The following is a 24,196-nucleotide window of genomic DNA, read 5'->3' on the forward strand; positions in this document are numbered from 1 at the left end:
TGGGAGGGGGCGCACTTCCGAGCCGGTCTGTTTTCCCGGCCCCCACCCCCGCTCCCACCGGTAGTCCTGGCCGAAGATGGCGATGGCGCACCGGGAGGCGCAGGAGGCTCACTCTGCAGCCCCCATGAATCATCCCACGGGCGAGGAGGAGGCGCACGTCCCCACTTTGCATTGCTCTGATGAACTCGGGTCTCAGGAGCAGGCGAGGTACGTGAGCGCCTCTGAGCATACGCAGAGTGCATCGCTTTGCACTCCTCGGGCCTCCTTGTTTGCGTGCGAGGTGCGTGGGCGAGCTAGTGTGCCTCTGAGCATATGCAGAGTGCTTTCCCCGGCCACAACAGTGAGGCTTCATCGAGACCGCTGGCCAGCAGAACTGGATGTAAAATAAGGAAAAACCCCTATCCTTTGTGACGCCCCCTTAGCTCGTGTCTTGAGAAGGCAGTGTGGTTGGGAAGAGGGGTTTTTTTGGGGGGGGGAGATTCCAGGCCCACTGCAGCCCTCACCTCTGGAGGAAGCCTACTCTGAAGACATCTGAGCTGCTAAGAAAAGAATGCCTCTTGGGTGGGTATTGCCCACCCCTACTGGTTCACTGCCTCCATAAGCGCTAAACTCAATGTTGACGACATAAACCATGTACAAATCCAAGGCAGCCAAAACAGCTGAAACAGAACAGCACTGCCAGAACCCCCAAACTCACGCTTTTCAAAAGCTTCTCCCAAAGAAAGCCATTAAGTATTATTAGACACTGTCTGAAAGGGGAGCACTTTGTTCACATCACACTACAAAGTGTGTGGCAGGGTACACCTCAATGTGGAGAGAGGACAACGAGATGGGGGAAGCCACCAAAAAAGGCTCCATCTCAGATGCGAACAGGAGCCTCAGGGAAAATCTCAAAGGCTGGCCAGGCGGTTGGGCTTGCAAAACATTCTCTCCCTGATTTCCTAATTGTGCCAAAGAACCCCTCCAAGACTGAACCAACTTCTGGCAGTCCATCAGCCTCTCCCACCAGCATCAAGCTCAAGAGATAGCCAAGTGGACTTTAGAGGAAGTCACTCTTCCCACCTGAACACTTCACCAAGCCTAGTCAGAAGCTGGAGGCTCTCTGAGCAGAATTCCCAGAAAGGCACTCTGCAGTGCACATCAGCTGCCAACACATAGGAAGCTGCCTTTTACCAAGTCAGACCCATTGGCCTGTCTAGCTTAGTACTGCCTACACTCACTGGCAGCTGCTCTCCAGGGTTTCAGGCTGGGAGTCTCTCCTGGCCCTACCTAGAGAAGCCATTGGGTAGATGCTTAGTGCTGAGCTGTGGTTCTTCACACAAAACGGGGGTCAAGGAAGCAAAACTGAGAGATGCAGAAGCCCTGCCCCTTGCAAAGGAGGGGTGTAAGATTTGGCTTTCCACTTGCTTCCCATGTGGTCGTTTGCAGTTTGCTGACCACATATGGATGCATAGCTAGGAGGAGGTCAGATTCTGGCCAGAATCAAGGCCGGAAAACGGATTTCGGGAATGAGTAGCCATCCTTGGACCTACCTACTTAATTCGGACTAGGTGTTCTGGTCCAGAGAGTGTTACGCCTCACCATCTCAAAAGTTACACAAGGGAGGCATCCTCTTTTTTGGCAGGGGAAGGGGGAATGTTTTGCCCTGGCAGCCCTGCTTTTGCCCATAAGCCTGAGACGCATTTCTTTCATGTTACAGAAACTTCCCCCTTTTCCTGAAGGGCAGCCCTGACTCATCCTTCAAAATGCATCTTGATGTTTAATTGGAAGTGAAAAGCCAGCGCTGAGCCTCGCTGAGCTGCTGGAGACATGCGGCCGTGTTGCTAGGCTGGCGTTCGGCCGAGGGAGGCGCAGGGCAGAGGCTGCGCTCTTGAAGAAGCTGACCGTGAGGCCATCTGCCTGGGACAGGCACTCTCAAGGAAAAAGACAGAAAAAGGGGGAAAGGGGCCCAGCCCAGATGAGCCTCCTGCCAAAAAATTTTTGGCTGACGCAGCAGACGTGTGGCTTTGAAATCCCATGTGGGACCCCTGCTCAAGTCACCTCAACACCATATTACAGGTACCAAAGACACACTTCTTTTTTCCTTAATAATAATAATAAAACGAAAATAACCAAGGTAACAGAGCAACTCCTGTATGAGGAAAGGTTGCAGAATTTGGTGGTACTTCATTTTTAGGACAAAAAGCGAGTAAGAGGCAACATGATGGAAGTTTATAGAATGATGCATGGCATGGAAAAAGTAGATACAGTGGTACCTCTGGTTACATACTTAATTCGTTCCAGAGGTCCATTCTTAACCTGAAATTGTTCTTAACCTGAAGCACCACTTTAGCTAATGGGGCCTCCTGCCGCCGCCGCTCGATTTCTGTTCTCATCCTGAAGCAAAGTTCTTAACCCGAGGTACTATTTCTGGGTTAGCGGAGTCTGTAACCTGAAGCGTCTGTAACCCGAGGTGCCACTGTAAAGAGAAGCTTTTCTCCTTTTCTCAACTCTAGAACTCATGAGCATCCAATGAAGATGAGGGTTGGGAGATTCAGGACAGATAAAAGGAAGCCCTTCACATACTTTAAGGGTTGAACAATGGAACACACTCCCACAGGATGCAGGGATGGCCACAAAACTGGATAGCTTTAAAACAGGATTAGACAAATTCACGACAGAGAGCTGTTGATGTCTGCTAGCCATGATGGTCATGCACTTCACTTTGGGAGGTTGTAATGCTTCTGAATACCAGCTGCTAGAAACCACAGGAGAGGAGAGTGCTTCTGTGCTTGGATCCTGCTTGTGGGTTTCCCATAGGCTCTGTGAGAACAGGATGCTGGACTAGATGGGCCATTGGCCTGATCCAGCAAGACTCTTCTTATGTTATTGAAGTGGAGGCATGCAGCATATACATCCCCAAACTTTAAACAGAAAAAATAAGAAGGCTGTGAGCAGCATTGGAATGCTGTTTACCAAGGAAAGGTGGCATTGCAAGAAATGATTATTTATTTCATTTATTTCCCACCTTTTCCTCCAAGCAGCTGAAGATGGCTTACATAGCTCTCCCCTCATTTAATCCCTACAACAGCCCTATGAGGTGGGTTAGGCTGAGAGGCAGTGACTGGCCCAAGGTTATCCAACGAGCTTCATGGCCCAGTGGGGATTTGAGCCCTGGTCTCTCCCAGGTCCTAGTCTGACATTCTCACCATTATATACTACACTGGCTCTCATGCTGACGATGGTGAATTACCTTAGAAAAGCTGGTCCCAGGGGTGGCTAATCTCAAACTTACATTTGTTGCTGAACTACAGCCCCATCATCCCTGGTCACCTGCTCTAAAAGATACTGTGGATTCCTCTAGATCAGGAAGGAGCTGGCCTCAGTTTTGTGAGATTCACCTGCTCACCCCTCCTCCAATCCACTGGTATTTTAGAAATTATTTCACAAAATTTATACAACTGCTTGATGGTAAACATAGAAACCTCAATGCAGTTTGCAAAGAGAATAAAACAACACAATTAAAAAAACCCACCCTATTAAAATGACTCTTTAAATAATTCAAAGCATAAAATAAACAATAAACTAAAACCAGATTGGAACAGACATCCAGATTCTACAGGGAGAAGAGGTAATTGGGAGGAGGACCCCCCCATCACTGCAAAGCAACACTTGCCAATGACTTTGTTTGTGTCTCTGTCCGTCTGTTTGTCACACACACTCTCCTCTGACCCTGAAGGACTCATCCACCCTCAGGGGAGGTTGCCTGCTGTGTCTCTGCAAGAGGTACTGTTCTGCCTTTGCTTCCACTTTCAAAACCCACATCTTAGCCATTGGGCATTCACACAGAGGCTTGATCTGGCCATACAATGCTAAGGAATAGAGGTTGCATTTTAAGGAAGAAGTCCAAAGCTTAGCTTCTTTTAGGATGGACGGATGTAGGGCTGGGTGCTGCCCTTAGGAAAGAATCCTGTAACAGTTAAACACCGCAAGACAGAGACACAGCAGAGGCTCAACACTGAGGGGTGAGGGTTCCTTTCTCCCACCTGTTATCTGCTTGGGTTTTGTCATGACTCATGCGACTCGGAATTGGGGGGGGGGGGAGAGAAAAGGGGAAAGGGAGTGCTAAACAGCTATTTCACTTAGAAATGTCACTCCTCTCCATGACTAAAGCCACACCGCTGCCCACTCGAGTTGGGGCTATTTATACTCTGCTTAATTGCAAGCTCCCTGATGACAATTCCAGCTCTGAGCAGTGGGGCTGGGACCGTCTTCTCCCACGCTGATTTGTGGGCGGGGGAGAAAGAGAGAGAGCTCCTCAAAAAATGGTAAATGGCTTACATTATAGATACGAACAAATATGCTGCTAGGACCTAGGAACCAGAGCAGGCTTGCCTGTGCAGCCTAGGGAAATAATAGGCCTTCTGAACATGTGCAGAGCACCTCTCCATCAGCACAGAGGAAACATAAGCAACACAGAGCCAGGAGGGGAGGAGGATTGTCTAGGAACTTCAGAACCTGGCTGCTAGTTTTGAGGCAGTGCAAACATCCAAGGGCCAAGGGGTGTGGTGTTTGTTTCAAATTCAAAGTGGAAGCAAGGACAGAATGGCACCTCTTGCAGACACTCTGAAACAGCCTCCACTGAGGATAAAGCCCTTCTCAATTACAGTCTTGGCTGGTGGTTCTTTCCTAGGCACCCACCAACTCAAACAGATTTCAGTTGTGTTATAGGAATTCTAAGGTCTTATATATAGAGAGAATAAATGTTCATAAATGTACAAGGCAAACACATGTGCATAAGTATAGTGTCTGAAACAGTGCAGGAGAGCAATCCTGAAGCCATTTTGACTCTTGCAAATGGACCTCAAATATTTCTCTGCAAGGAGGAAGGAAATAGGAAAAGCTTTCCAGTTGTCTTTGGACTGTAGGGGCTTACACCTCCCTTTGCAAATACAGCCTGGCAAGTATCTGTTAAGCTGAGCAAACTATCAATATATGTAAGAGATTCAGGAACTAAAGGCAACTTCAAAAGTCTATATAAGAGCTTGCACACCATTGTTCCTGGTTCCTCTCCTCCCTTCCTGCATGGGGGGAGTGGGAGACCCTGTTGCAACAGTTTAATGAAGATCGTGCTTAGCAGCTGCTTTGCTTCTCAATATTCTCTGGTTGGCCTCTGCTATTTTCTCCTACCGATAGAGAACCTACATAAGGACTCTATACAGGCTCTTGGATACCCCATAAGGGATAAAGGAGCAGTTTTTTCTTATAACAGTTGGTAAAACTCACATTTCCAGTAACTCCCAGGAAACAGCAGCCTGTTTAACCACAGAAAGAAGCATAGCCACCATAGTTTTCCTTTCTTTCTCCAGGTACTTTGTTCCTAGCTTGGTCAAGGGACACTTCCATTGACGGCATTGCTCTTATAAGATGTGAAACTGCTACGACGGCCCGTAACTTCTTTTCCTTTTCTCCCACTTGCAGGAGTCCAAGCTTCCCTGGAACCAGTTGCCACTGGCCAAGTTGGGCTCATTCCACACTCAAAATGGTGGCAGGTCTTCCCTTTCCGCTTCCTGGCTTACTTACATGGTATCTGTTTGTTTATTTGAATATTTATATACTGCTATGGGAAAAGATTCCTGCCTGCAGGAGCTGCTGGCAGTCAGTGCAGACAACACTGAGCAAGATGGACCGATGGTCTGATTCAGCATAAGGCAGATTCCTGTGTTTCTACGGAGTCCAGGCCTGCTAGATGTCCCATCAGCTGTGCAAACGTCTACAGGTAACTCGCAATTTGCACACATTTAACTTGTACGCGCCTGGTAAATTTAAGAAGAAAAAAATTAAAAGGGGGTGGGCGCCCAGGAAAAAAAAAACTTTGGCAATCCCATTCACCATTGCGCCCTGTGTGTTTTGACTATACGGAATTTTGTTTTGCATGCTATCCCCGGAATGTAGCCCCCTGCATAAGTTGAGAGTCGCCTGCATATTCTACCTGCCCAAAGCAATTTAACAGAAACCCATCACTGAAATAAAGGCATAGAGTCTTTATTCACAATAGTCATTAAATAAATTAGGCATACATATACATATACATATACATATGTATAGTCAAGAGGAATGGAACAGGACGAAGAGAGACTGCCAGATAACAATACAGAGAACAGCGTTGTTTTTTAGGCTTGTGACTGTCATGAAGCAGCTTTTGGTGTTTGCTGAGAGGAAGGGAAGGGTGTGAAACAAGAGCATAACAAAGACACAAGGCCCTGGAAAAAAAATCTGTGCTAATGGCCCCATCATTCTTCCGAGAGAATGCTAGTGCCTTTTTTGGGGGTGAGGAGAGCAGCCCCCGTAAGTGCAACGACGTAGTCCTTGTGTTGCCCCAGCCAGGTGTTCAGTTCGTCTGCATGTAACAAGGGTAGCCTGCCCAGCAATCCTGGTGTCCTCCAGATATTTTGGACTACAAGCCCCATCAGTCTTGGAAGCCCAAGACATCTGGAGGGCATTGGGCTAGGGGAGGCTGGCCAGGATTTTTCAAGGCAAACCCCACCCCATCCCCGCAAAAAATGAAACCTTGTTAAAATACAGTAGCCCTCCTAGGTGGAGCAGCCTTCAAAATAATGAAGCTCTGTAACTCCCCAAGCAGGATTACCACCCACAATCCCTTGTCCCGAAGCCCCCCACCCCACCTTTCCAAGGGCATCCCTGGCCGCCTAGCATGGCTCCTAATGTGCCAGTTCGACTATCTACGACAAGTACAGATATAACAGAATGGTGGCTTTCTCTGGGGTGCCATGAGGGCTCTATGTGCTACCAGTCAGGTTCTGCTATTGAAATGCCCAAAGTGAAGATTTCTGAGTGGATGTGCTGATGGTGGCTCTCTCCTCCCGGAGGGGCTCCGGCTGAGATCGGTCATTGCTGAGTGAGCGGCTGAGTCTGTGCCTGGCGTTTGGCTTTGGTCTGGAGGTAGCGGCCTTTCCCCTCCTCGAAACGCCTCTTCTCATCTTCTGTTTCTACCTGCCAAGCAAAGACAGAACAGGTGTGGGCACGGTCGAGGCTGGATTAAGCTGGCCCCGGAACCTAAAGCACATGAGGGACAGGCAGGGTTTTCCCAGCCACTTATTTCACTGTGTTTTAAATCTTCGACAAAAGCAGTTCCCGTTGTATTCTTACAACCACTCATCCTTTCGTTGGCTGGCTAGGTTAAGGGGAGGATCTTCCCTAGAGACATCGGCACAGACAGGAAACATCTGTCAGTCCTCATCCACAGCTGCAGGAAACCAAGGGGTACCCTGGGATCCACATTTCAAAATGTTAAGGGCGCATTTCCAAGTGGGTGTTTTGCAAGGGATGCCCTCCAGTTCCTTAGAGCTCTCCCATTCCCTTCAGCTCCCTTGTAGGTCTCTTGTGCCTCTTTGGTTCTCCTTGTAGTTTTAGCAGCAAAGAAAGATGCTAGAAGGAAGGGATGGTGGCTCAGTGGTAAAGCATCTGCTTTGCACAGGAAGTCCCAGATTCAATCCCCAGCAGCACCAGGTAGGGCTGGAAGAGATCTCTACCTGAAACCCCAAAGAGCCATTGCTGCCGGTCAGTCTAGACTATACTGAGCTAGGTAGACAGACCAGTATAAGGCAGCACCTGATGTTCCTAGGGTTCTGATCATTTCATCTCCCAGCCCTTGTTTCTGGATCCCAACAGAGCTGCTCACTTGGGGTTGCTCCCTGGGGTCTCCAGGCTCTGCTCCTTTCCATCTCAAACCCCTGTTCACCATGGCTGGGGGTGGGGTCACTCACACCCACAGTGAGGGATGCAAAGGAGTGTCATTTCTGTTTTGCTACCACCAGGGGATGCGGGTGGCGCTGTGGGTTAAACCACAGAGGCTAGGACGTGCCGATCAGAAGGTCGGCGGTTCGAATCCCCGCGACGGAGTGAGCTCCCGTTGCTTGGTCCCTGCTCCTGCCAACCTAGCAGTTCAAAAGCACGTCAAAGTGCAAGTAGATAAATAGGTACCACTCCAGCGGGAAGGTAAACGCGAGTCAGCCACGACTGGACCTAATGGTCAGGGGTCCCTTTACCTTACCACCAGGGGCAAGCTGTTGCCCCTGCCTTGCCCCAACCCTCTGCTGGGGTGGCGGCAGCATTGTTTTTGCTGCTACTTGGATGTATTGTATTTTATTTTGTTTCAGTGTTTATTAACATGAAATGTTTGCTTGCTATATTGATATTAGCACGACTTATCATTTAAATTGTATTCTGTTTTGCAAGTGTTCATGCATTATCTTGAAATGTTGTTAGATTTTATTCTGCATGTTGTTGTGAACTGCTTTGAGCACAGTCCCACCATGGAAAAGCGTCATATATATAAATTCATGACGACGACGATGATGATGCAGATTGAATTCCACAAAAACACTTTTTTTTTTTTTGCTTGTTTGCTGTGGCCAAATTTACATGCAATTAATTTGTGATATTGCTAAGTGATTCCACATCGTTTGTGTCATTTTGGGGAGGGGGCGAGTGCCAAAAAAGTGACAACAGTGAGTACACAATCACATTTGCCTGCCTGAGCTCTGTTCCTGTTTGAATCCACATAATTTCCGGTACTGTTTCCCATTCTGATGAGATTCCACAACATCCATACCTCCCACAAACCCCACTTCATTTCACATACCTAAACATCACACACTAGTCACTGAATCACACTGCCTCGCGGACCAGCAACAAGTCCACCACTGTAGACGCAAGGCAGAAGGAAAATGCTCATCTGCAATCATATTTGCTGTGGTTCCTGCATTGCAGGGGGTTGGACTGGAAGATCCCTTGGGTCCCTTCCAACTCCACAAGACTATGATCTGCTCTGTGCCAGCTGGTCATTAAACAAAGAACTGAATTTGTCCCCGAGTGTGATCCTCCTGCTTCCCTCCTTGTTCATTTCCCCTTGTGTTTTTTGAAAATTGTAAGCCTGAGTGGGCAGAGTCTGACTTGTTTTAATTGACTGTATGTAAGCCAATCCGGGAGCCTTTCTGGCTGAAGAGTGGGGGTCCAAGTGCTCCAAATCAATAAAACAAGAATCTGCTTGATTTGAACACTCCCCCCCAATAGAATATTTGAGCCTGAACAGAATCTGTGGCGACTGAAGGGGTGGGGGGCAAAGAGGGACAAAGGATCGAGTTCTGGCCTTGGCTTTGGCAAGCCCTTGGTTTTCCGATCCCCCGTTGTACATCAGAGACAAGGACATTCCTGGCACACCTGCCAACTGATGCGACAATCCCATTTGCAGGGACGTGTTTTACACGCAGAGGACTTGTGGCTGAACCCAGGTACTTAATCACTTGTAAAAAGGCACACGCCAGGTGGCTGGCAGGCTCCTTGGTGGTTTAGTCAGAGGCAGCCGGGGGACGTTTCTGGATCACAGTGGTTATTATGCACCAGCCTGGCAGGATGATTCCCCCAGGAAGAGTGGTGGCGCTAATGAATCGCTCCCTTCCAACCAAGTCCTCTGTGTTTATCTGCTGCCAAGTGGTGTAGTATTATCTTCCAGCTGGAAGGGAAGATCTTTGTCCCTGCATTGCTGGGTAAGTCCCTTGCTCCCCCCACCCCACCCCCCAAACATACATATTTCTCTCAGGAGCTTCCTGGTTGGCCACCACAGCAAAGCCAGAGCTGGAAGAGATGGGCTTTTATTTTATTTATTGCATTTATATCCCACCTCTTCCTCCATGGAGCTCAAGGTGGTGCCACGTGGTTCTCCCCCTGCTCATTTAATCCCCACAACAACCCTGTGAGGTAGGCTGAGAGGTGGTAACTGGCCCAAGGCCACCCAGCAAGGTTCATGGCCAAGCAGCAGATTTGAACCCTGGTCTCTCCTGGGTCCTAGCCCAACACTCTAACCACTACACCGCGCTGGCTCTCGGCAATATCCAACTGCAGGGCTTTCCCAAGCCTCCTTCCCAAACTTGCCCACCTTTCACCTCGATTGCTCTTCCTCCTCTGCCCCTTTCACCCTGAGAGGCTTCTCATCCTGGTGGTGAGGAACATTGTGACTCTCAGAGGATTTCCCCATTATGGAAACCATGCAAACCTGCAGGAATCACTCACTTTGGGGAACTTGACCACACTGTTTTAGAATGCTAACACTTAACAGTTAATTCAGCCAGCACTACAGAATCTCCAGCTGATCTCTGTGCTGTTATCTTAGCTGCCTTCCCCAACCCAGCTGATGCCCCCCTCCGGTGTTTTGGACTGCAACTGCCATCCACCCCAGCCAGCATGGCTCATGCTGATGGGATCTGTACTCCAAAAACAACTGTGGGGTGGCACCTGGCTCAGGAAGGCTGAACTTGGATTCAAGCCACACATTAATGGAAAGCGTGTGTCACTTTCTAGTTTTGTCATGGAAGCCTGTGATACAGAGCAGAGCCCTGGTGGTGCTGCTTAACCCCTTTCCCCAAAGAGCAATTCCCCACTTGATGTAAGAACGTGAGAAGAACCCGCTGGGACATCCCAGTGGCTCATCCAGCCCAGCTTCCTGTTCAGGCACCTCCACAGATGACAGTCTTAGAACTTCCTGTTGCTGGTCTTAATGCTTTTAGCAACATGCCCCCACTTCCTTTTTTAGCATCCCTTGCTGTCTGCTTGCACTTCTTTTGCCAAAGTTCTCTTCCATTTGGACAAGACTTCTGCTTTTTGAAAGTAGCCTCCTTGCCTCTAATAGATCCTTTGACTCTGCCCATTAACCGCACTGGCATCCTCTTGCGCTTGTGGTACCTCTCCTGATCTGCATTACACACTCCTTTCTACCAATCTCCTCGTTCTGAGGATTTCTTTGAAATCGAAAATGACAGTGCTGGATTGTCTTGGTAATTGGCCATTTACATGGATGTTTAATTTAATAGTGCTATGGTCACTGTGCTCACAATTGGCTCAACAAACAACACTGCTATAGGCACCTGCAAGGTTGGGGGGGGGATGTGAGAATAGCTTGGAGGGGCAGGAAAAGGTCCACCGGCCCCCTCCTGGAACTTGCAGCTTCTTGGGACTGCTTTCCATCAACAAAGGTTGGAGTAAGTTCCATGCAACTGTGTCTAATATGAACCTTGGCCTGCATTAACTCTTCCCAGGATCATAAGGTAAGCCCAGTTTCAGAATATTACAGGTGGGTGGGTGGTCACCCAGCAAGTGACATTTGAACCTGGGATTTCCTGGTAACCCAGCCTCATACGGCACAGTTCAGCAGCAGCACTCCTCCCTCTGCCCCCTGCTGAAATGACCCAGTTAAAATGCAGAACGGCCACACAGCTTGAAGAATTCCTGCCAGCTTTGCCCCATCCCTGCCAAGCCTCCCACCCCTCCCCACCCCGCAGGAGACCAAACTAAAAAAGTCACCACAGCCCCTTGCATTGCAACTGCCTGGAGGCCGTTCCTCTCCCCACCCCCAGAAGACCTGGAGTTGACCCAGAGAGAGCATATTTTAAGATGGAAAATGGCAGGAACTACCCCCCATAAGCAACTGCAGCTAAAATTCCGACACACCCACCCATCCCCTGCAGAAGTAAACTCAAGCCAGCATTCCTCCAGCACAATTGGTGGTTAATCAGAGCCAGGCCTCAAAGCTCATCCCTGGAATTCGGAAGAGGATCCTTCCTTTATTTACCACCACTGCCTCCTGCTGAGATTATACCTATTGAAGCCAAACAACCCTGGGGGGCAGGAGTGGGGCTGACCCAAAGTCAGCTAGCAAACCTGGGCCTGTCCTCTCCCTATTTCAAGCTGTCACTGAATCCTTCAAGATTGCCTCTTGGGATTAGGGGTTGGAAGCATGGCTCTGCAGCTGAGCTGGTTGGGTGGGTCCATGAGGTCCCAGGTCCAACTTTGCCTCCCCCCTCCCAAGTTTAGAGATGTGTTTGTTCAGCTTAGATTTCAAACCACGCCTGTGGAACCGCTGACCAGCAAATTCTTAACAGGCCAACCAACTTTGTGAGTGTGGATCAGGCCAGACCCCCATTCTGGCAGCTCCAACATCTGGAGGGTGCAACTTTGCCTACCCCTGGGCTAGAGAATGGAATGGGCTGGGTGGCTGGGCTGATGTTGGATCAAGGGAGGGAGCCTGCACTGTATCAGTCTTGAGGTGGAATGTGGGTGGAGACAGCAGACAGGCACTCATATTAATACTGAAACTGATGATGTGCTAAATTTCATAACCTCACAGTTTGCCTAACAATTTCCTAGCAAGATAGGCCAATATTATTCATGAGACGGGGTGACAGCTGCTAATTTAGACATCAAAACAGTCTTAAATATTAAAGGGAATCAGACAATTCTAGAGAGGGAGATCCATAAATGACTGTTGGGTTCAGAGACCACAGAATATCCGATGCTGCAGAGGGTCGGAGAGACATCTGTTGCCTTCATATCCTGCTTCCTGGTCTTCCCAGAGGCATCTGAGTTGCTAATAGCTGGGGGCAGAAATCCACACCAGAGGGGCTTTTGCATGGCTGTCTAGGGAGCTCATGGGCAAGGCAAGAGTTGAACTAGGGGGCTCAGTCTCTCAGCCAAAGGTAGCTTTGGAACCCTGCCCCAAGGGACAAGGAATTGGCTACACGGGCCATGAAGTCATCCTTTGGACACCTACATTCTAGGACTCAACATTTAATTTTCCTCTCAGGACTCGCTGCCCTCAAACAGGCCCACCAGCAGTATGTGGGCACAGCAGATCAATGGAAGATCTGGATTCTCATTAACTAGGTGTCAGTGCAGCTGAACCTCTGGTTAGAAGTGGTGGTGATGGGAAATAGTCTTAGGAAACTCCCCGTGCTCAGGAGTTTGGGCTAGATGACCTTTGGGTTCCCTTCCAGCTCTAAAATTCTATGATTCTCTACAGCCTGAGGCAGTTCTGCTTTGCAGAAGCACTGAGCAGCAAGCAGGAGGAGCCCAGTTTGGTTTGGCAATGTGAAGCAGCCCTCGATGTGCCCCCTGGATGCCACAGCAGCGGGGAGCCTGGGATGAGAGACCTTCGCCTGGAAACTGCACAGCGGACCAGCCTCAAAGACAAACACATCAGTTCAAGGAACTCGGAACACTGCAATCCAAGAAGATTAGCATCTCCGCATTGCTCAGCATGGGGTGGGGAGCCCGCTTGCCAGAAATTTAATTCTGGCTCGAGGGAATACAGCGGCTTAGAGCAGAGGCAGAACAGAACCCTGGAAAACATTGACATACAGTGAAGCCCCCTTCCTCCGAGTCAGGCTCCATTGCATCCATCCAGCCCCAGCTTTGTCCACTCTGACTGGCAGCAGCTCTCCAAGGCCCCAGAGAGAGAGAGAGAGAGAGAGAGAGAGAGAGAGTCCTTCCCAGCTGTTCTGTTGCAGGTGTCAGGGATATAACTTGAAGCCTTAGCCATGTCAGTCAGGCCCCCTTCGCTCCTGAACTTCCAGGACTTACTGAAGACTTTATTCCAGCAGGCATTTTAACTGAGGTCTGCTTTTATAGTTTTAATCTGATTTTTAACCTTTTCTGTATTATAATTTTTGCACGCCGCCCAGAGATGTTTGTACTTAAGTAGTATGTAAAGTGTTTAAATAAATAAATAAATAAATAAATAAATAAATAAATAAATAAATGCATGCATGCATGCATGCATGCATGCTTTAGGGAAACGCAACACAATGCTAGCCAGGGAGTTGTGTGTTTCAGTTTGCCTGGTGCTGGAAGCTGGAGAGAGAAGAGAGGGGCCTGCTCTGTGCTGGATGGACCTAAAGATGTGACTTGGGGTTCCCCTAGAACCCTAATGGGGAAGAAGCAAGATGTGTTGGGGTGTTAATGCTCCCATTGGGGTTCCTATGGAGAATAAATGCTTTCCCAGCTGGCTGATAACATCCTTTCAGCTGCCTTGCTATGCAATTGTTGTGGCCGTTTTAAGATGTTGTTTTACTGTTATTCCTCTTGTTGATGTAAGCTGTGGCTTGGAACATGGTGTGTAAGAGTGGCAAATAAATATATAAATTTTAGGCTACATCAACACCCCACCTAGCGCCCTGTGTCCACTTCTGAGCACCACAGTCGCAGAGGGATATTGATAAGCTGGAAGATGTGTAGAGAGGCCAACCAAGATGATCAGGGGTCTAGAAAGCAAGCCTGATGAGGAACAGTTGAGGGAGCTAGGTATGTTTAGCCTGGACAAGAGGAGACTGAGAGGTGATATGATAGCCATCTTCAAATATTTAAAGGGCTGCCACATGGAAGATGGAGCAGGCCTGTTTTCTGCTGCTCTAGAGGGCAGGACCCAAATCAATGGATCCAAATTACAAGAGAGTCCGACTAAACATTAGGAAGAACTCTCTGATGGTAAGAGCTGTTTGACAGTGGCATGGACTCCTTTGGAAGGTGGTGGTCTCTCCTTCATTGGAGGATTTTAAACAGAGGTTGGATGGCCATCTGTCAGGGATACTTTAGCTGTGATTCCTGCATGGCTGGGGGTTGGGCTAGATGACCCTTGTGGTTCCTTCCAGCGCTGTGATTCTATGATTCTATGAAATACACAAGAAATAAATGAAAGTCTTGGCCTGGCCAACAGCCTTACAAGAATGGAAAGTTACATGAAGTGGAGCTGAGCTGACTTTAAATTCCATGAAGGCAATAACAAGCTCCAGAAATAAAGAAGTGAAGCACATTGGGGGGGGATGTCCCCCCCATTTAATAGCACCAAGAAATTTAAGTGGGGTGTATCTGTGTGTTTCATTTAATGTTAAGAACAAATTATATAAACACTACTCCGATAGCAAAACCAAGCCAAGTCGACTAAATGCTTTGAAACACCGGGGGGCCGGGGGAGAGTTGAGTGCCGTTGGAAATCAACAAGGCATAACATATTAATCGAGGAACAACTCTCTCACTCAGCTGTTTCTGAGCGGCTGAGTGAAGACAGCTAAAAATAGGCAATAAAAGGGAAGCAGGACTGACAATAGTCGGTAGGAAAAGTAAGCCAGGAAGACTTTTTGGGGGAGGAGGAAGAGGTGACGTTCAAACATCGATAGACGCTGGAGGCCGTATGGCTCCAAATTCTGCATCAATACTACCTTAATGCTTATAATTAAAAAACATTTCAAGAGACAGTAATGGGACAAACACTATAGAAAAGATTAGGTGTTTTCTTATCATGGGTTTTAAGGGGACTCTTTGGAGACACTAAGGGTGGACAGAGCAAAATATACAGGGTTTCCAGCCCTGTATGTTCAGCATGGAGGCATGTGTATGAGTGGGATAAATGATGGTGGTCCAGCGGAGAAGTGGGTAGGGTGTTTAACCCTTTCTCAGCCGATTCTCACCCACAAATGCTCCACCAGACCACTTTTTTAAGAATGCCCACCTCCCTGTCTAAGCCAGGCTCTGACTGGAAAGAGATGTAAACTCAGTGGAGGGAAAAACAATCAAGAGGTGGAGATGTGGCAACTGTTGGGAAGAATTGATGGGCCCAGGAGAGATTATGCACGCTTCCTTCCCCAGAAATGCCCCTTCTGCCCTCATATTTGTGTTAGGTTGGCAAAAGTAGGTCTGGGAAGCTACACTTGCTTAGGTAGCAACATGCAGTTATGGTAAAGGACTGGAGAAATAATTTTAGAGACGTGAAAATCGTTTGAGGGGGGAATATCTCTCTCTCTCTCTCTCTCTCTCTCTCTCTCTCACACACACACACACACACACACACACACACCAACACCTTTATTGTTCAACTGCTTTCTCTAGCCAAATAGGTTTGGCAGGTTGCTGTAAAAACAAAACAAAAAACCCCCACAAAAACCTGTCAAGCCCATTTGGTCAAGGGCAAAACCAAGATAACACCCCTCCCCCCATACACACACCATGAGCAGTCGATCTCTCTTTCAAACCACTTTCAGCTCTCTGAGAAAACAAAACAAAATGTGTCTTCAGCCTAATTTAAGCAGCTTCTTCTCTCTCTTTTTTCCATGCTGAATTAAGAGATCAAGATTTTGCTGGACGGAACACAAAAAAGCCCCAGGGACATTGCATAAAGAGCTCAACTGCGTAAGACACATCATCTCTGACAAACGAGAAACTTGAGTCCATGTGACCTCTCCACCCTGGAAGCAGAGAGGGAAAACACAACCCTGGAGGGCGTTCACAATGCTGCGTGTTTTGTTTAAACAATACATTGAAATGCAGCTGGAAACGGCTAAGCAGGAGGGTTCTGTGTTTGCTTTCAAATGCTTCTCACCAACAGCGGGAGTGCAGAGTCTCCCAGGATGCTTAACATCTCTGAAGTCATCTAGGAACATGTGCCAAAATGGGGGGCGGGGAGAGAGAAGAGAAGGACTCGTAGCCAAGTTCTGCAGGACCAAAAGATGGGAGGGGGACTCGTAAGGCTTACCACCAGCTGTGGGACAGGGAGCGGCCTTCCCTCCTTGCTTAGGGACACATAGGTGAAGAATGCACTGACAGCCCGATACCGCTCCTGAGACTCGTCCACAAAGGGGTCAGCATCCACAAAGACCTCGATCTCCATGGACTTATTGCTCGTGAAGGTCATGCGCCCAGAAATTGTGATCACGCTGCCTGCAAGACACAGAGGAGTTCATCAAGCTTGGCCCACAGTAGTTCATGCCTGGGTTACCTTCAAGACTGGGTTACTGCAGTGGACTCTATGTGGGGCTTCCCTTGCATCAGATCCAGAAGCTGCAGTTTGTGCAGAATGCTGAGGCACAATTGCTGATGGAAGTAAAGACTTGTCCGCACCTCTGCTCAGAGATCTGCACTGTTTGCAGATTTGGTCCCGGGCCAAGTTCAAGGTGTTACAATTGGGATACTAAGCCCTGAATAACGTAGGACCAGTCTACACCTGCGAGACTGTCTTAACTGGACTGTCAACCGCTTTGATATGCAGAATTGGCATTGTTAGGAGCATCACCTGTTCCGCTTTTGTAAGAAATCAATCTTTTGGCATGGCAGCACCTGCGCTTTGGAACTCCTAGCCTATTGACACCAGGCAGGCAGTTTCACTGTACTCTTTTGGGTGCCTGCTAAAAGCTTTTTGATTTAGACAAGCCTACCCAGATATTTAGAATGCAGATGTCTTTTTAGTTTGTTGCTGGTTTTTATTTTTTTTAAAAAAACACGTTATTGCCTTTACTAATAATCTAGTTGTTTTATTTTTTGTGTAAACCTTTTTATTCGCTACAATCATGCAGTATATAAATTTTATGAAATCGACCAGGTTCTCCAACAGAAGGCAGAAAGGGCAGGTGAGGGGCCAGAATGCCAAGCAGCCCTTTTGATGCAGGAAATCACACAAGATGAGCTCAGGGAGTCTCTCTTATGGCACCTCATGTGGGTTCATAGAGGTCAATCAGCTCCCTTTTACATAGCAGGGTCCCAAGGAGGAATTCCATGCTTCTTGAGTGTTTAGGTCCTATAAGAACATCGGAAGAGTCTGCTGGATCAGGCCAAAGGGGGTCCATCTAGTCCAGCATCCTGTTTTCATGGTGGCCGACCAGATGCCTGATTAGGAAACTCACAAGCAGCATCTGAATGAGAGAGTCCTCTTCCCTTCTTTGGCTTCCAGCAACCAGCATTCAGGTGCATTGCTGCCTCTGACTGTGGAGGAAGAGAATAGCCATTGTGGCTGGCAGCCATCGAGAGCCTTCGAGACACCAGGCTTTGTCTGTTCAAAGCAAGTCTTTTACCAAGGGTAAAATCAGTAACAGTGGAATTCAGGTCAGTGCCATGCACAGCAGCACTTTAGGTACGTGCAAGAGGTCCAGCAATGAAAAGCCAGCTGGGGGAGCAGGGAAGGGTGCCGGGTGCCAAGTGGAGTTTGGCAGCTCAAAGCTGTTAAGAGTACTGTCTGCAGCTATCTAGGGTGGAAAAAAGCTGTACTTTTAACTGCCCCCCCACGCCAAAAATGTTCTGCAAGTTGTTTGGATCCTAAAGACAAGATGAACTTTTACCAATTAAAGCAGGTTTGTTTTTCAATTTCCAGTTTGATGTCATCATTTGTACTAGATAAAAACCAGTAGAACAGAGCTTGACTTAGAAGCTCCAGGGACTATAAACACTATAAAATAAAATGAAACAAGCTGTAAGAGGGCAACTCCAGCTTGGGTAGCTTTTTGTTTATTTATAACTTCTTTTTTTCCCAAAGACAAAGATCTTGTCCAGTGTTGGGGCAAGGAAGGCGCTGGCAGCAAGTCAGCAAATTCCTGAGAAGCAGCTCTGGGCATCTTTTCATGGGCATCGCTGGGAGCCGCACAACCAGGCAAGACTGCAAAACTGACTCTTGTCAGAGATGCCAAAGGTGTTTCATGCCATTGTGCTGTCAAATCCATGGGCCGGTCCCGAGCAATTAACATGAGGGTGGTGGAGCAAGACGTCAGAAGTAGCATTATAATCTGCAAACTGCATGCTGACCCTGAAAAGTTAGCTAAAGTTCAGCGGATACAAAGCTCATTTTGAGAGGTGATACAATAGGTAAAGGTAAAGGGACCCCTGACCACGCTTCAAATATCTGCAGGGCTTTCACATGGAAGCACATTTAAAGGTTTTTAAGCAGAGTTTGGATAGCTGTGTGCTAGGGGTTCTTTAGCTGTGATTCCTGCATTGCAGAGATAGGGGATAGATGACCCTAGGGTCCCAATTCTACACTTCTATGATATGGGGGAATCTGTGTTCAATTCACAGCTCAGCTGTGGCAGCAGCCCAGTGCTGATCATGGGTTAGTGTCCTACCCTGCTTAACACATCACAAACATGCTGACAAGACCTACCTGTCATCTTCTAAGCAGAGAGGCCATAGAACTATCTTGACTGTGGTTTGCTTGTTGCAGATGCACCAGTAAACCATGGTCCTTACACACACAGACACACAGACACACACAGAGACACACAGACACACACACACACACACACACACACACACAATGGGAAACATTCGTTGCTTTTGTATCCCCACAGTACTGGGGATACAGTACACGGGAACAGCGGGGGGGGGGGGAATGATTCAGCCTGCAGTCTCCCCCTGGGAACCCAGGCCTCTACAAGCTGACCTGATGGCTACAACATTCAGCCTATTTTATACCCCCCACCCCCCTCTCTCTGCCGTTGATTTGCCTGATCAAGAATTCTGGAGAACTGGGGGGGGGGGGGAGAGAGAGAGAGAGAGAGAGAGAGAGAGAGAGAGAGCGCCTGCCTTCCCCCCCAGACCAGGTTTCAAGGTGGCTCACATGGACTGAAACAACACAGGTAAAATGCAAAAAGCTAAAAACACACATAAAGATAATTATTAAAACGTAATTAAATTCTAACAGTTGTTGTTGTTGTTAGAAAAACCCTATCTACTGAAAGTGTGCCATAATTTTCACCCATTTGGCTTGGTCCCATTTGGCTGTAGATTTTTGGAGCATCTTAGGGACCAACACACAACCCTCCTGATTTTATATTTACTGTATCTGCCATGACAAATCGCTTGTTCTGTAATATTTGCTTCTATTATTTTGTTCAGATGCACATACTAAGTGTGTCATAAGTCATCTTGATCTTTAAAAACAAAACATCAACAAGCAAAACGGAAATGTGGGATAAACACATTTTCACTAATTAAATGAAGCCAAAAATGCATTAACGTTGAACTTTTAGTTTGCAGCACCATCATTTATTCCATGGCGGCAGCCGGGGTGGGGGTGAGGGGCAAATTAACAGAAAGGTACCATTTTCCAGCAAAAGCTATACATTCTGTGCTCTAATTTGTTCATCTAAGTGCCCTACAGATTATCCAAAGCTGGCTTAGACTTTGCAAATAGATGTCAAGCAATCGCTCAAGTGAGGTTTTCAAACACAGGGATGACTCATGGCCCACTAGGACAGACCCATCTAGCCTGCCTTCCTGCTTCCCACAGTAATCTATCAGATACCTCTGCAAAGCTCGCAAGGGGGGCTTGAAAACAACATCCTGCTCTCGCTGCTGTTGCTTGGCAACCAGAACCCAGAGGTACACTGCCTCTAAACATGGAGGCTCCATACTCTGAAGACACATAAGGCCACCGCCTTGATGAAGGCTAAGGCGGTCTGGGCTTTACTTATTTGTTAAATGTATTTCCCACCCTTCCTCTCAAAGGAGCCCAGGGCAATGAACAAGTGATAAAAAACGATATCCAGATACAGATGCAGAGTGAGAAAGATCTCAGCTTAAAAGGCTTGCTGAATGAGGAAGGTTTTTGGTAGGTGCAGAAACAGTGCCTGTCTAATATTTAAGTGGGGGGGGGGGAGTTCCAAAGGGTACATACAACACCACTAAATGCTAGAATCCCGCACTATGCAGAACAGAGCTTCTGATAAGATGGCATCTGCAGGAGGCCCTCATATGCAGAGCACAGTGATTGATTCAGTATATAAGAGGCGAGACAATCTTTCAGGTATCCTGGGTCCCAAGCTGTATAGGACTTTATACACCAGAATCAGCACCCTGAACTTTGTGTGGGTGACTTCATGAGCTGCTTATGCTACGGACAGTCGTGACACCTTCTGCCAGTGAATTCTGCAAATTAAATTATGATTTGTGTGAAGTTCTGCTTCTGCTGCCAGACAATTTCCCTGGATGACCCTGGGTTCTGGCATCACGGGAGAAGGAGTGGGGAGAGCTTATAAAAGTATGCATGGTATAGAGAAAGGGGACAGAAAGATTTTTTTCTCCTTATCTCACAACACGAATGGACAACCACTAGTGAAGCTGAATATTGGAAGATTCAGGACAGATAAAAGAAATGACTTCGCCATACAAATCATAAAATAAAAAAATTGTCCAGTAGCACCTTAGAGCCCAACTAAGTTTGTTCTTGGTATAAGCTTTTGTGAGCATACACACTTCTTCAGATGCACACGAAAGCTTATACCAAGAACAAACTTAGTTGGTTAAACCACAGAGCCTAGGACTTGACGATCGTAAGGTCAGTGGTTCGAATCCCCGCGATGGGGTGAGCTCCCGTTGCTCGGTCCCTGCTCCTGCCCACCTAGCAGTTCGAAAGCACACCAAAAAGTGCAAGTAGATAAATAGGTACCGCTCCGGCGGGAAGGTAAATGGTGTTTCCGTGCGCTGCTCTGGTTCGCCAGAAGTGGCTTAGTCATGCTGGCCACATGACCCAGAAGCTGTACGCCGGCTCCCTCAGCCAATAAAGCGAGATGAGCGCCGCAACCCCAGAGTCGGCCACGACTGGACCTAATGGTCAGGGGTCCCTTTACCTTTAAGGTGCTACTGGACAATTTTAAAAATATTTTTATATATATTTCGACTGCGTCAGACCAACATGGCTACCTACAAATCGTTGTTAAACTATGGAACTCACCCCCACAGGAGGCAGCGATGGCCACCAATTTGGATGATTTGAAAAGAGGACTGGATACATTTGTGGAGGATAAGGCTATCGATGGTCATGAACCATGATGGCTATTGCTCTCCCTCCATGGTTGGAAACAGCAATGCTTCTGAATACATTGCTGGAAAGCGCAGGAGGCGAGAGGGCTCTTGTGCTCAAATCCTGCCTGTGGCAGGCATCTGGTTGGCCACTGAGAGAACAGGATGCTAGACTACATGAGCCCCCTTTGGCCTGAACCCACAGGCTCTTCCTGTTTTCACACCATTCCTGATTTTAAGACTCATTGCAACAGCGCTGACGTGTTACCCCAGGAATCAACCTAACATGCTCCTCCAGAGACACCCACATTATATAACCTGCCGAGAGACTGTAGCTGACAGGGGGATCCATTCGGGGACAGGAACTTCTTTCAAGCAGTTGCTCTTTACCACCCCAGGAAGAGACAACAAGAGGGTGTTTTGTAAAATGAACAGCGTTGGAGGAAAAAGGCATGCAGTGGCAAAACCTTTCAGAATAGGTTCACGACGTGTTGTATTCAGTGCTGGACCTGCTCAGCCCATTAATTTCAAGTGGTTTACTCAGAGTACACCTAAGCTAAATGCAGCCCAAGGCCTGTGTGCGCCAAATGGCTGGGTACACATTTCAGCCTTGAGCGCATCACACCAATCCTGGCTGGAGGCATTTGATTAAATCATATTATTAAGTCAAATTTGTAGGCTGGTGCCCACTTCCTTCCACCACAAAAGTCAAGAAACACAAAGACCCTGCCTACATCTTGGAATACTCTGGCCTGCTCATTTCAGCACCTGTTCTTCCGCCACGCCTCACCACCCTCTGTGCATTTGCCTGACGGGCTGCAAATGTCAGGCGTGTTTTTGAATTACTGAAACTTGGGTTGTAGATTTGTGCTCCCATGCACTCCCTCCCTTTTTTAGGTTAACAGCCTGAATCTGCTGTTTTATTCATGCACGGAACAGCCTACTCTGCAACTTTAAGCATTAGAGGGGGGGGGGAGAGGAGAGAGGGAAAGAGCCAATCCAGAACACATGACTATCGTTAAAACACACACAGGGGGTGGGGATGGATGAGGAACAGTAAAGTCAGATGGTTTTTCCACATCTCTGCGATTGAATAAGAGCACCTAATCAGTTTTGACATTTAAAAGAGAAACAGCAGGTTCCATCTGTTAAGAGATGCTATTATCTGTAATTTCAAGCCTCCTTTGTGATGTGAAGGAAAGGAAACGGATCCCTTAACATGGAAAGCAAACAAGACTGATCCCCAGAACAGTGTGTGTGTGTGTGTGTGTGTGTGTGTCCCCTCCCCCTCCCCAGACACACATCTGGTTGGAAAAGGAAAAATACAGCTAGCGCCAGACACCCCTCCCCCTCAGATACAGAATTCCAGCTGTTGAGAGGGATGGCCCAAGTCAGCCTGGAGCCCTCTAGATGTTTGGAACCACAACTCCCATTAGCCTCGGTCAGCAGGGTCATGCTCCTGTCACCCCCAGCATCATACAGCTATGCTGGCTAAGGCTGATAGGAGTGGTATCTCAAAACATCTGGTGAGCCCCAGGCTGTCCCACAGCAACTTGTGGGCCTGGGACCCACAGTTGGGTTGCAGCCTGGTCTAAGATTGGTCGCAGCACCAGTACCAGACAGATGCATGTCTGGGTTCAAGGAAGGAGCCAGGTCTGAAATCACTTAAGTCCGCTAGGCAACACTGAGGCCACCATCCCTTAGATTCACTGATGACCTGCAGGAACTGCCATTCAGCAGCACCCTGTCTCTAAAACATGGAGGTACCATTCAGTATCAGGGAGCAAATAATAACAGATAATACATCCTCCTCCATTAATTTGTCTAATCCTTCTTTAAAGAAGCCCATGAGCACACCCCATGGCAGTGAAGTACAAATTTCTGCACTGTGTGAATGGACAGTTCATTTGTTTTTGTCTGTCCTGAATCTACAGTCCAAATCTCAATTAAAAGAGGGTTGGACAAATTCATGGAGGATATCAATGGCTACTAAACATGATGGATATGTTCTGCTTCTACAGCGAAAGCCACATGGCGGGAGAGTGCTCTTGTAGTCAGATCCCACTTGCAGGTTTCCTTTGGGGGCAACTAGTTGGCCATTGTGAGAACAGGATGCTAGGCTACATTGGCTGCTGGCTTGATCCAGCACGCCCTTCTTATGTTCTTATTTCACAATATGATCCTGAATTCTTATTACGAGAGAACTTCTCTGCACACATTGCATAATTTTATGCACCTCCATCATGTCAACCGTCTCCCACAAACTAAAAGAATCAAATGCTTAACTGCTTCCTCATAGAGGAGGCGCTACAATCCCTTGGCAATTCTCGTTGCCCTTATCTGAACCTTTCTCAGCTCTGCAACAAGATGGCACACTCAGATAGCATTCTCTGCAAACACATTAGATGTTACTTGGTTAACGCCAAGCTTGACAGCACCCCCTTAGCTGTAAGACGCTTATAACATTTGGGAACTACTGGTATTTCTCCACAAGGGCAGCTCATCTCCAGTGCATGTCTTATACTTCTTCATAAGATCTATTTGGGCAAAATTTTAACAGGTTCATGATTTCCGTTTTTTCTATAGCAAATACCCCGGAGACAGGTAAAGGCAGGAGCAAAGACACCCGGGAGATGAGGAAGCCGTCTTGCAATGTTATTGTCTTCTTCTGCTCCAAAAGGAATTACACACAGCTGGAGGCTCAGTCACAGAATGTGTCATGCCAGAGTTTGTTGCACCGGGTGTATGTGTTTCTCATGGAGTTTTCTGTGAACAAAGGTATCCAATACCCTGGTGGTCACAGCCAGAT

General features: G+C 47.7%; 1 protein-coding gene and 1 long non-coding RNA gene across 6 annotated transcripts in view; one reads left to right on the top strand and one right to left on the bottom strand.

The window, feature by feature from the left end:
* Positions 1–98: 98 nt before the first annotated feature.
* On the top strand, positions 99–6,548 carry LOC308483397. Of its 3 annotated transcripts, none has more exons than XR_013989653.1 (3): positions 99–207; positions 1,700–2,058; positions 5,612–6,548. It is a non-coding gene; the product is annotated as an uncharacterized lncRNA (long non-coding RNA). The 3 variants fall into 3 exon arrangements; XR_013989654.1 differs by lacking the exon at positions 5,612–6,548 and adding an exon at positions 5,461–5,585; XR_013989655.1 differs by lacking the exon at positions 5,612–6,548 and adding an exon at positions 5,470–5,585.
* Positions 6,009–24,196, bottom strand: part of ACOT7 (acyl-CoA thioesterase 7) — a 64,215-nt gene continuing 46,027 nt past the window's right edge. For all 3 annotated transcript variants that reach the window (XM_081017203.1, XM_081017204.1, XM_081017205.1), the window contains 2 exons: positions 16,358–16,542; positions 6,009–6,993 (listed from right to left, as the gene is read on the bottom strand). In XM_081017203.1, coding sequence (XP_080873329.1) covers positions 6,889–6,993; positions 16,358–16,542 — 290 coding nt within the window. In that variant the 3' untranslated portion in view covers positions 6,009–6,888. The remainder of the gene's footprint in view (positions 6,994–16,357; positions 16,543–24,196) is intronic.

Source organism: Podarcis pityusensis (genome assembly GCF_964106645.2).
Source record: "Podarcis pityusensis genome assembly, chromosome: 8".
NCBI lineage: Eukaryota > Metazoa > Chordata > Lepidosauria > Squamata > Lacertidae > Podarcis > Podarcis pityusensis.